The sequence below is a fragment of the Nothoprocta perdicaria genome, unplaced genomic scaffold (assembly GCF_003342845.1).
Source record: "Nothoprocta perdicaria isolate Ctin4 unplaced genomic scaffold, notPer1 scaffold_419, whole genome shotgun sequence".
NCBI classification, from domain to species: domain Eukaryota; kingdom Metazoa; phylum Chordata; class Aves; order Tinamiformes; family Tinamidae; genus Nothoprocta; species Nothoprocta perdicaria.
Genome location: NW_020455665.1, coordinates 94,167 through 105,337, shown reverse-complemented (window position 1 = coordinate 105,337; position 11,171 = coordinate 94,167). Strand labels below are relative to the sequence as shown.

Below are 11,171 nucleotides of genomic sequence, written 5' to 3'. Positions count from 1 at the left end.
CTGAATCTAGAAATACGTTGTGGGTGAGTCCTTTTAGCGTTGGTTTGAAACAAAGTACTTTGGACCAGCCCAAAGTGCAGAAATCATCTGTGTCTTCATAGATGATTTCCAGTCTGTTTTCTTCCCCCACCACACTTTTTGCTGGGTGAAGGGAGTCACAATAATCATTATTTTTCCCAGGGWAACAAAAAAATCCTCTTCCTCCAAAGCATTCTGATGACCACACAACATTCGACCACTCTACCAGGTGCAGGGGACACAGAATTAGGCCTTTTATTTAGCATCCTCATCAATTTCCAGTGTCCCAATGGAAAAAAAGAAACGACACAGACATTACAGCCACAGCTACATGTTCCCATTTCAGCTTTCAGTTCACAGTTGAAAAGACTTGAAACAATTTAATGGCAAAGTACAGAAAGAGCTGGATTCCAGTCCGCATGGATTCCTAAGCATCCGCAGAAGGGTGTGTTTTTAAATTTTACTTCAAGTTTCATAATAAATACTGCAGCTTTCCCAGTTGGAACATAAAAATCAAACATCTCTGCTTAAGAGCATTTGCATTTTTCACCACTGGCTTAAAATAGGTGATTTAGACTCATTCAGGGCAATTCAGGTTGGATCCCCCCAGCAAACAACCTTGGGAAGAAGTTGCGTAAAGGAATGATTCAGGGGGTTCTTCTCCCCCGGTTTCGAAATGGCACCAGGAAGCAGAGCCTGCCCACACCCTAAAACCTCCCCTGAATAAAACACAGCACCCGGCAAGATCCCYGTGTGAACAGGGGAGCGTTTTGGGGTGCTTTCTATGAAAGGGGTGCATAAGCAGGTGGGCAACCAGAGACGTTTTCCTTTTTCAGGGTGGCCTCATGTTAATTCTGCTTTCTGCCTTCCAGCTCTCCTTGTTACCCAAGGGCGTAGGRTCACCCTGGGGCTCACAGGAGTGCGAGGAGAAACGGGGAAAATCTCCGCGAGCACCTGAGCAAGAGCGGCCTTCTGCAGGGCGAGGGCAGGTTCCCATGGGCTAACGGAGGCCCCACGTTCCTCCCTTTGCACAAACGGGTTCCTTGCAATAAATAAATAAATAAATAAATAAATAAATAAATAAATAAATAAATAAATAAATAGAATAAAAGCAGAAGAGGAAGGAGCTGAAGCAGCTGGGGCTGTTTCTGCCCCTCCTGCTTGCGTTTGCCCCTAGCTGGGGGAGCTGCTCACGCCATCGATCGTGGACTTCCCATGGGAAGGGAGGAAAATGGGGGGCGGGTGGAGTCCGAGGCTGCAGCTTTGCGGAGAGCCCTGCGGAACCACCGAGTTAATTTGCAATGTCAAAAAAACATGCCTGCAAAACCCAAAACAACCCCCAAACCGACAACATGCACAACTAACAGCCCCAAACCCCTGCGCGCCTGGCGGAGAGAGGGGGCAAGGGGGGCTTCAAATGAGATCGAAATCCAGCGAGCTGATGCTCGCGATGGGCGCCCTCCAGAAATTGAAGCTGCTGAACTGAAGCAGGGCAGCGTCTTCCTCGGAGCCGTCCTCTTCCTCAGCCGCCTTCTGCTCGCCAGGGCGCTTGCCCAGCGCCACCTTGGGCTTGAAGAGGGCCCCGTCGGCGAGTCCCAGCCCCTCCAGCTCCGCTGTGTCCAGCCGCGGGATCGGCATCCGCCAGTAGATGAAGGAGTCGTACTGGCTGCTCATGGTGTCCAGCATCTTCGGGCTGCCGCGGCGAGGGAGGGGAGGGGAAAGAATAAGGAGAAGCTCCCGGCCCCCCATAAAAAAAATAAAAAGGGCTTTGGGTTTTGCCCTCCAACCCATATTCCGGGCTCGGATGAGCGGTGCCCTGCGGTGGCACGGAGCACCTGGGAGGTGCCTGTAGGAGCCCGGGCTGCTCCATGCCTCAGTTTCCTTTTTTTTTTACCCCTCACACAAAGCAGAGCCCGCCCCCCCCAAGGACTGCATGCCCCCCGGCCTGCTCTGTGCTTTGGAAAGCAGCAGCCTCAGGACCGCAGCACCTCTCCTGCCTCCCCACCCTGATCCGTAAGAGCTGAGGCCGCCRGGGAGCTGAGTCACGGCCACTGCGACCCGCTGTTCCCTGCTGGGATGCTGGGATTGCCGTCCCTCTCTGGCAGCCGGGACCGCTGTCACGGAGCCACCGGGAAGGAATCGGCACAAGCGAGCCCACAAGATGCTCTTTTCCCCCAGGGGTTTTGCCCTTTTTCAGCCTTGGAAATTGGATTCCCACAGGATGAACGGGGCGTCACCGGCGTGGAGCCGCCGGCGTGGAGCCGTTCCCTGCTCCCTTCTCCATGGTGGGTCTTGGCTCCGGGGTGCTCCATGTAGGCTCCCGTGTCACCCCCGAGGGGAAAGGAGGGTTAAAGAGCCCCAGGGGTTAAAGAGCCTCCTGCTCGTGGAGGATTTTGGGGTGTCCGAGCGCAGTGCCGGGCTTGGGGGGACGGATCCCTCCGGCATGAGCTCGGAGCAGGTGCAAAATACCAAGGGTGCCTTTGGAAAACATCCCTTGAGCGGGACCCTGGGGGGCCAGCAGCTCGCAGCACGCACCACCGCTCCCATGCAGCCCCCGCTCGCCRTTTCTCCCCAAATCCCCCCAAAACGCGGCCTGGAGGGGTGAATCCCCAAGGTGGTTTTTCACCCCGCGCGGCCGGTCTCCTACCTGCAGGCAGACGTSGGGGGAAGCGGCGGCTCTTTGTGCTGGCGGCGCCGCCTCGGCTTTGTGCACGGCYGCTCCGCAATGCAGCCCCCGCGCCCCCCCGGGACACGCGTGACGCGCCGGGGACGCCCACCAAGCGCCCAGCAACGGGCGCCGCGGTGCCGCCCGAGCACCTTGGGGGGTGGCACTGCGGATGTGGGGCATGGAGGGCGGGGTTTGGGGTGCGGATGCAGGATTTGGGGCACGGATGGGGGACTTGGGGCACGGCCAGGCCGGCTCTTCTCCTTGTCTCCCCCMGGATTAAGGAGCCTTCTGGCACCTGCGGGTGGCTTTTCTGGCACCCTCCCTTTGGGGACATCCTGCTGCCCCACTCACCCCCTCAGTGCCTCGGCTGTGCTGGGCTGGTGATGTGGGATAACGGATCCATGGGGATCCCGCGGGACAGGACAGGCTGAGCTGGGATGGGATGGATTGAGAGGGGATGAGATAAGATGGACTGGTCTGGGCTGCTGCTCTGGACCTGGACTGGACCCCAGCCAGGATCAAGGAGGAGGAACCAAAGGTGCCCCCTGCCCTCCCCCTGGGCTGCCATGTCCAGCCCCTTTGGGACCCCCATTGCACCAGGACCCCCCTCAGCCCCTTCAGGACCCCCAGTCCCACCAGAACCCTCCCCCCCAGGCCCTTCGGGACCCCTGGCCCCACCAGGACCCTCCCCCAGCGCCTTTGGGACCCCATTCCCACCGGGATCCGCCCCGCCGCCAACCCATTCAGGACCCCGGTCCCACTGGGATCCACCCCTCCCAGCCCCTTCGGGACCCCGGTCCCATCAGGCCCCCCCTGGCCCCTTCGAGACCCCTGGGCGCAGCGTCTACCCCCTCCCCGCGCCCCCCCCCGCTCGCCCGCCTGTGACGCAGAGTGCGATTTCCCAACAGGGAAGTCATTTTGTGCGCCGGAAAAGGCAGCGGCGGCGCCGGCAGCGGGGCCTGCGAGCGGCAGGGGGGGCTCCGTGGGTCCGACCCCCCCGTTAACCCCTGGTGGAGGCGGCGGCAGCCGAGACCAGGCACAACTCATTGCAGGGGTGGCCGAGGGGGAGCCGGCTGTGAGTGCGCGGGTCGGGCCGGGCTGGGCCGGGCTGGGCAGGCACCTTCCCAGGCGGCTGCGTTTACGTTTTGGGGTGGGGGGGTGTTGGGGGACTTGGCTTCACTGCTGGCTTGTACGAGGTTGCGCCCGGCGGCCCTTCCCGCGCGCCAAATGAACGGAGCGGGATGCGGGGGGGGGGAGCGGGGGGCTCTGCCGCTGGCTGCTCCGGTGGCTTCCGGGAAAAGTTGGGATGGGAAATTTTCCCTTCCTCCCCCAAAAAAAAAAAAAAAAAAAGGCAAAAAAACCCTTAATGGGGGGGAAGGGGAGGGGGCGGGCTCCCCAGCCCGTGCGGCTGCCGCTCTGCACCGTGGGGCGCCCCGAGGCCACGGTGTGGGGTGCAGGGGGGCCCTTAGCCCTGCCTCTCTCTCCCCCACGAGCCGCCCTGGGGCCGGGCTGTGCCAGAGCCCCCCGGTGCCACAGGGATCGGGGAGCCGCTTCCCCGGCTCCCGGCAGAGCGGGTCCGGACCAGCCCGCGCCGCCCGCTCTCCCTTGGTGCCCCCCCAAACACKGGCGGCAGCCTCGGGACCGCATCCCACCGGGAGCCGGGGCAAAGGGAAACCAGGGCCGGAGTAGCCGCGTCCCTCCCTTGGCCAGGATTCGGGGTGCAGGGGGACCCGGGGCCGGGAGGTTCCCAGGCGGCTGCGCAGGCACCGGGCCCTGCATCGGTGGAGCAGGAAGTGCCGGCCCGGCTGCCCGGACTTGGGCCCCGGCAGCACCGGAGCAGAGGAAGGGACTTTTCCTGTTTTCTGGCACAAGGGGAAACAAAACAATCATCCCCCTTTTCCTGGGCACCCTCTCAGTGCTGGATTGGAGCCCCAGGAGGTGCCAGCTTTTCCTGGGGCACTTGCAAACCCACCCTGCTGCAGTGTGGGGAGTCTCTGGTGGCTGATATAGGGTTGCGCTCCAGCCCGACGCTGGTGGGTCTCCTTGATGGGGTGGGGGCGTTTTTGCATGTGGTGGCACCGGGGGCATTTTGGAAGTGGTGAGTTGTCACTCGATGGTGACAACCCAGCACCAAATCCATGCGGATTTGGGGCGGAATCAGGCCCTGGGGCAGAGCCGCTGCTTCTTTCCCCGTCCCGTCTCCTTTCAGAGCTGGAGCGGAAGAGCTCAACCTCCGGCCCCCTTCGGGAAGGCCGGGATATTTATAGTGGCCTCGCTCAGGGTGTTGGGATTCACTCCCGGCCCAGCCAGCTCCAACTCCCGCAGCGGCCTCCGGGTAATGGGGCTAGATYTGGGCCCTGTTCCGGTGCTGCGGCATCTCCACGCACCCCAGTTTCCCCAGTACGATGCCTCATTCCCAGGGGAGCTCCTGGGGACCCCCCCCGAAGGTGGCTGGTGAAGGAAACCATCCCAGGGATGTCCCCGGGGGGCCCTGCTCTTGGGACGCCTCCTCCCTGGATTCCTCCATGCCGTTGCCTTCCTGCAGGTGCCGCAGCCACCATCTTGGCTGTCCCCAGCGGGTGCCCAGGGCTCCCCGGCTCTGTGCCCATGGAGTGARGCAGCGCAGGGGGTCCCTGTGCCGGTGGCAGCCCCTTGCAGCGGGAACGCTGGCCACCACCGCCAAGATGAGCGACTTCTGGCACAAGTTGGGCTGCTGTGTTGTGGAGAAGCCACAGCCTGTGAGTAGCTCCGAAGGGGCCACTTTGGGGACGGATTTGTCACCCAGGACAAAGTAGGGGGTCCGTGGGAAGCAAAGGTTGCAGGAGTTAATGGCCTTCAACTGCTTGTAGAAGAAGAGGAGGAGACGGATYGACCGCTCCATGATTGGGGAGCCCATGAACTTCGTGCACTTGACGCACATTGGTTCTGGCGACATGGCCGTCGGCGAAGACCTGCCCATGGTACCGAACCCGCGCTCACGGCTGGGTGACGGGTGTTAGGGGAGGGCAGGAGGACTCAGGGATCGGTGATGGGGAGCATTGTTGGAGCTGGTGGGATCTGGTGGTGGGGTGATGGGTCTTGTGGTTGGGCCAGTGGGTTTCCTGGTGTTCACAGTGTGGCAGGCAGGTCTCAGAGCTGAGCAGTGGGTCTCACAGTTGGCTGATGGGTCTCATGATTGGATGATAATGTCTTGTTGTTGGGTGAGAGGCCTTAAGGCTGGATGAGAGGCCTCATRCTAGGGCTGGTGAAGCCCAGGACTGGATGATGGATGTCACAACTAGGTTGCTGGGTCTCACAATTGGGTGCCAGGTCTCATGGTTGGCTGATGGGTCTCTGTGCTCTCCCTCAGACTGGTGCCGTCCAGGAGATGAGGTCCAAGGGTGGCCGGGAGCGACAGTGGAGCAGCTCCCGGGTGTTGTAGCGTGAGTACCTGGCAGTTTCGGTGCCCAAGATACCCCTGAGCATCTCGCTCGCCTAAGGCAGCTTTATTCCCTCATCCCCCAAACTGTCCATATCCGTCCATCCAGGGCTTTGCTAACCTGGCACCTCTTGGACATTGCAGGTTCCCAGCAATTTCAACCCAACCTTGAACTGCCTTGTCCTCGATGTGGGGAAGAGCTGCCCTCAAGCATTTCGTCCCCGGTAATTTATGCCACCGCCGCCGTGCCCGCTGCCCTGTGCCGGCGTTTCCTGCTGACCCCCGTCCCGTGACCGCCATGTTGCTCCAGCGGTTCCCACGTGGCTCCCTCCATCCCGGAGCTCCGCAAGCATCAGTCCCCCGGAGYGACCTCCCTCCCGAACTGCATGAGGGGCCCATGTGCCAAACGCTCCCCAGGACCGGCGCCAGGAAGAGTGCGGAAAGCGGAGGCCAGGCGGCTCCCACGGCATCACTCCGACCCTGGCGATGAGCCTGCGCTTCCCACCCACCGCCCCGCGCCTCCCTTCTTTTTCTAGGGTATTTTATAGCTCACCCAGCACCGGTGCTAACCGGGAGCGCCGGCAAGGAGGGACTCACTCTGGCTCCAATGTGTCTGTAGTGGAAAGTGTGCTGGGAAGCCCGGTCCTGGCTCTTCCCTGCTGTTGGTGGCGTGGGAAGTCGCCCTCCCACTGTGGAAAACACCCGGAGAAAAACCAGTCCTGGAAATAAAACCCTCGTGCTGGCCCGAGAGGCTCCCAGCTCTAATGGGGCCCAAGCCACGAGCGCCTTGATGCAGCAGCTGGGGTGGAACTGAGARGAGCTCCAGCTCTCCTGGAGCCTGCAAGGATGTGGGAATGGGGGGGACGGGGCTCACTGGCGAGGGCCATGCATGCTGGCTTTCTGTGTGCGCGGCACGCCGGCTTTGTACGTTCCCTTTGCACGCTCCCTTTGCACGCTCACGCTGGTTGTCCCCATCACCGCTGCCGTCGCTGTCTCCATCATCTCCAGGGAGAGCCCAGAGTCCAGATTTCCCGGCCTTCCCACCCTGTTTCCAAACCCAACGCTGTCCCTAGTCTGCCCTGCAGACCCCCCCTGCAGCAGGGGGACAGCTCCGAAACTTCTTGACATGCAGGGGACCCCCAGCAAGGTCTGTATTGGTGGCAGAACCCCATACGAGACCTCTGGGACCCCATATACCGTTCACCCTGGGGAACCTGGGGTGGCCACAGTGGCCGGGCTCCACCAAAGGCCCCAGTGACAGTGATGGCATTGGTGGCTCCTCCAAATGGGTTTGGCCATGTTGCACCCTGGGGATGCAGAGGGGATTGAGCCCAGTGCAAAAGGGCCCAAAGATCCCCCTGGCACCGTAGGGTGGCTCTGAAATGCCCACAGAAGAGCTGGGAGTCAAAAGTGGAGGAAAAGAGGGAAATTTAATCCTCAAGAAGGAAATTTAATCCTCAAACTACTCAGAAAACCGTACCAAACTGCCCCTCTTGGGCTGCATGTGCAAAGGGCGCCGTGCAAGATGGGGGACGGACCAGGCGCCCATGCTCCCTGTCCTCCCTCCAAGCAGGCAAGAACAGGTTAAAATCCCTGCAAATGCCTTTGTYACCCAGGAACCGCGGCCCTGGCTCCTCAGAGCTGGCTCCCCAGCAAACTCGTCACGCGTGTGATCCTGGCAGGCACCATCTGGGCTGGAAATGGGTCAGGAGAAACAGCTCCATGTGTGGCCCTCCCAGCTCCGAGCAAGGGGGTTAATGGAGCAGGGTGAGAGCCAGCACAGGGGGCACCTGCCGGGGGCTGCCCCCGAGCCCCCTGGCACCGCTGTCATTCCGGGGGGCTGCCGCAGGCCGGGGGCTGCGCGGTGGCGATGCGGCTGACGCGCTCATAGACGGCCTGGGGACAGAGCGGGGGCACGGCCTGTGCCAGGGGACACTCGTCCACCAGGCTGTTCACCGGCGTGGGCGGCAGCGCCACGTCGTCCTCGGGGGCGGCTGGCGGGGGGCCCAGCACCGTGCGCAGGATGGGCAACACCTTTTTGCGCGAGGCCAGCGTGTTGCCTTGGGTGTAGGCGCAGACGCAGGGCCAAGGACTGGGGAGGGGCTGGAGCTCCAGGGACGGCGTCGTGGCCTCCTCCAGCGCCCGGCACATCTGGAGGGGCGGCGAGCGGTATGTGGCGGGTGCCGCTGCCAGCACCCACTGCCTGGACAGCTGCCCCGCTGCGGCCCCGCAGCACTCACCGCGCTGCGGACGTCCTCGCGCTGGCTGTACACTGCGAGCTGCCGGAAGGGCTCGTTCCGCTCGTTAAAGGAGACGGTCATGGCCAGGAGCCCCGCGAAGTCCCGCGCCTGGCAGAAGGCCTCCAGGTCCTGCAGCAAGCCGGGCCGGCGCAGGAACACCTGGGGCGCAGGGGCAGGTGCTGGCATCACCCCGGCTGTCCCTGTGGTGCCAGCCCGCGCCGCAGTCTCCCCTTGGCGAGCCTCACCTCCAAGACYACGTAGATGCCGCTGATGCCGAGGGCCAGCTCATCGCTGGCGACGACTTTGAGGTCTTTGCGCAGCATCTGCTCCGTTGTGAGGTCTGGGGGCAACGGGGACCCCAGGGGAGACGGGGGGCTCAGCCCGGCCTTGGGAACATGTCCTTGTTCCCCGCTCCAGGAGAGTGGTGGCCAAGCTCGCTCATCTCACCTGAGACGTCAAATTTGGCTGCTTGCAGAGCTTTGTAGACGCYGTCGCGCTCCGGCAGCTCAGGGAATCGGGACTCCAGCAAGGCGACGCAGGCCGTGTCCCTGGGCGTCACCTTGCCGCCTGCAGGGCTCAGGTTGATGCAGTCCAGCAGGATGGTGCCTGCGGCGTGAGCCCAGCAGCCATCAGCGCTGCGCCATCGCGGGCCGCCGTACGCAGCAGGGTCCGCGCGTGCTCACCGTGCAGCAGTGCGGCCATCAGCGCATCCAGAACACCCGGCGGGCCCTGGGCGATGCGCTCTGTCACCAGCGTGGCGCAGGAGCCCACGGACTCTGCCGTGACGCGGCAGCGCGGCGCCCGCTCCCGCTCCAGCGGCCGGTGGTCGAGGACCTCCACCACCGCCTCCTCCAGCGCCGCGTCAGCCCTGCGGGCCAAGGCGGGAACCGGCAGAGCAGGGCAGTCCCGGCCGTGCACAAAGAACCACAGAATCCCAGGATGGGTGAGGTTGGAAGGGACCCCTAGGGATCACCTAGTCCAACCCCCTGCTCCAGCAGGGACACCGAGAGCACTTGGCAAAGGGTCACRTCCAGACAGGTTTGGAAGATCTCCAGAGGAGATTCCTCAGCCTCCCTGGGCAGACTGTGTCAGGGCTCTGGCACCCTCACAGTGAAGAAGTTCCTCCTCATATGGAGATGGAACTGCCTGGGTTTCAACTTGCACCCATTGGCCCTTGTCCTGTCCCTGGCCACCACGAAAAGAGTTTGGCCCCTTCCTCCCTACATTCTCCCTTCAGGTACTTAGACATATTGCTCAGATCCCCTCTCAACCTTCTATTCTCCAGGCTAAAAAGGTCCTGCTTGCTTGGTCTCTCATACAAGAGATGCTCCAGTCCCTTCACCATCTTTATTTTTCTCCCCTGAACCCTTTCTGGAAGTTCCACATCCCTCTTACAATGGGGAGCCCATAACTGCACACAAAACGCCACCAACAGAACCTGGAAAACCTCTTTGCTCCTCTCCTTCTACCTGAAAACACCTTGAGAGGGAAAGGGAAAGATTTCACCCACTCTGAGCCATAACTGAGCACTCACATGGAGCATATCTGGTAACGGGGGTCCCCGGACTGGGAGCTGTCCCCCCTGGCCCATGTCACCTCCGCACTCACCTGGGCAGGACATGGTGATCGACCAGCGTGAGGGAGAGCAGCCCGGCTCGGTGCAGTGCGGCCAGGTCGATCTCGTCGCGGAAGACGAGGGAGGTGTCAGGGACGCGCTGCTGTCGCAGCAGGGCCACCGTCTCCGTGCGCAGCGCAAAGTCCGCGCGCGGGATGTTGAGCACGGGCACGAAGGCAGTGTGGCACATTGGCGAGGTCTGCGGAGGTGACGCCGCCCGCGGACGGGGTCACCCGCGGACGGGGTCACCCACCACGGCCCTCTCCGCGAATCCTCCCCCTGGAGCAAGACTCACCTGCGCCAGGAAATAGGCCATGGCCAGAGCAGACACGGTGGAGTCCAGGTCGCAGGCCTCGTTGCCCATCACCACGTGCACCTCCTGCTGCCGTCGCACGTGCTCCTGTGGCACGAGGGGGACCTCAGGCAGCTCCCAGGGGAGGCCCTGCCCACGGGCCCTCGGCGGTGACAGATATTTCATGGCCTGACCCAGTTTTAGGTGTTTTTTTCCCCAGAAGCAGAAGTGAGGAACAGAGGGCCACACTCAGTGCAGGACCCCGCTGCCTCTGGGGGCCTTTCGGGGTCCCCTTTTGGGGTCTAATTGAGGCCAAGGGGAGGCCGTGGATGCTGGTAGCTCTGGACAAGGCTGTGGGTACCCTCGGCAACGTGGGGGGCTGAAGGACAGGCTCAGGGTCCACATTTAGGCTGGGGAGGGACGAATCCATCACCCTGCACCCCCAGCACCCCAGCAGCCCCCAGCTCCACCAGCACCCCTGCAACTTTCCAGCATCCCCTGCACCCCCTATAGACCCCCTGCAACCTCCCTGCACCCCCCTGCATCTCTGCAACCGCTCAGCACCCCTGCACCTTTCCAGCACCCCCTTCGATCCCCATGCAACGTCCTTGCACCCCCTCGCACCCTTACAACCCCCAGCACCCTCACAACTTTCCAGCACTCCCAGCACCCCGCTGCACCCCTATAGCCCCCCTGCACCTCCCTGCACCCCTCTGTACGCCCCTTCACTTCAGCACCGCGACCCCCTCCCCTCGCCGCCCTATGGCCGCCCCCGCGGCCCGCCCGCTACCTGCAGGGCGGCGCGGCGCCCCTCGAGGAACCGCTGCATGGCGGCGGCCCCGCCGGTGCCCTCCGCTAGCGGCCGGTGCCGCCCCCAGTGCCGCCTGGGCCTGGGCGCGTCCCCTCAGCGCGGCCTGCCC

General features: G+C 62.8%; 3 protein-coding genes across 4 annotated transcripts; 1 reads left to right on the top strand and 2 right to left on the bottom strand.

Annotated features, from left to right (window-relative positions):
• Positions 1 to 668: 668 nt before the first annotated feature.
• Positions 669 to 2,737, bottom strand: MLLT11 (MLLT11, transcription factor 7 cofactor). Its single transcript, XM_026045983.1, has 2 exons — positions 2,666 to 2,737; positions 669 to 1,711 (listed from the first exon to the last, which is right to left on the bottom strand). Exon 2 carries the CDS (start codon positions 1,702 to 1,704, stop codon positions 1,432 to 1,434), a length of 273 nt encoding a protein of 90 aa, XP_025901768.1. The 5' UTR covers positions 1,705 to 1,711; positions 2,666 to 2,737; the 3' UTR covers positions 669 to 1,431.
• A 984-nt stretch (positions 2,738 to 3,721) lies between these two features.
• On the top strand, positions 3,722 to 6,867 carry CDC42SE1 (CDC42 small effector 1). Of its 2 annotated transcripts, none has more exons than XM_026045952.1 (5): positions 3,722 to 3,761; positions 5,232 to 5,424; positions 5,536 to 5,646; positions 6,036 to 6,108; positions 6,249 to 6,867. In XM_026045952.1, exons 2-4 carry the CDS (start codon positions 5,371 to 5,373, stop codon positions 6,105 to 6,107), a joined length of 237 nt encoding a protein of 78 aa, XP_025901737.1. In that variant the 5' UTR covers positions 3,722 to 3,761; positions 5,232 to 5,370; the 3' UTR covers position 6,108; positions 6,249 to 6,867. The 2 variants fall into 2 exon arrangements, with proteins under 2 accessions (XP_025901737.1, XP_025901738.1); XM_026045953.1 differs by lacking the exon at positions 3,722 to 3,761 and adding an exon at positions 4,683 to 4,719.
• A 710-nt stretch (positions 6,868 to 7,577) lies between these two features.
• PRUNE1 (prune exopolyphosphatase 1) lies at positions 7,578 to 11,080 on the bottom strand. The gene is made up of 8 exons (XM_026045947.1): positions 11,042 to 11,080; positions 10,255 to 10,359; positions 9,953 to 10,158; positions 9,028 to 9,212; positions 8,792 to 8,950; positions 8,590 to 8,684; positions 8,345 to 8,503; positions 7,578 to 8,255 (listed from the first exon to the last, which is right to left on the bottom strand). The coding sequence occupies exons 1-8, from the start codon at positions 11,078 to 11,080 to the stop codon at positions 7,932 to 7,934; spliced, it is 1,272 nt and encodes a 423-aa protein (XP_025901732.1). The 3' UTR covers positions 7,578 to 7,931.
• Between the last annotated feature and the right edge of the window lie 91 nt (positions 11,081 to 11,171).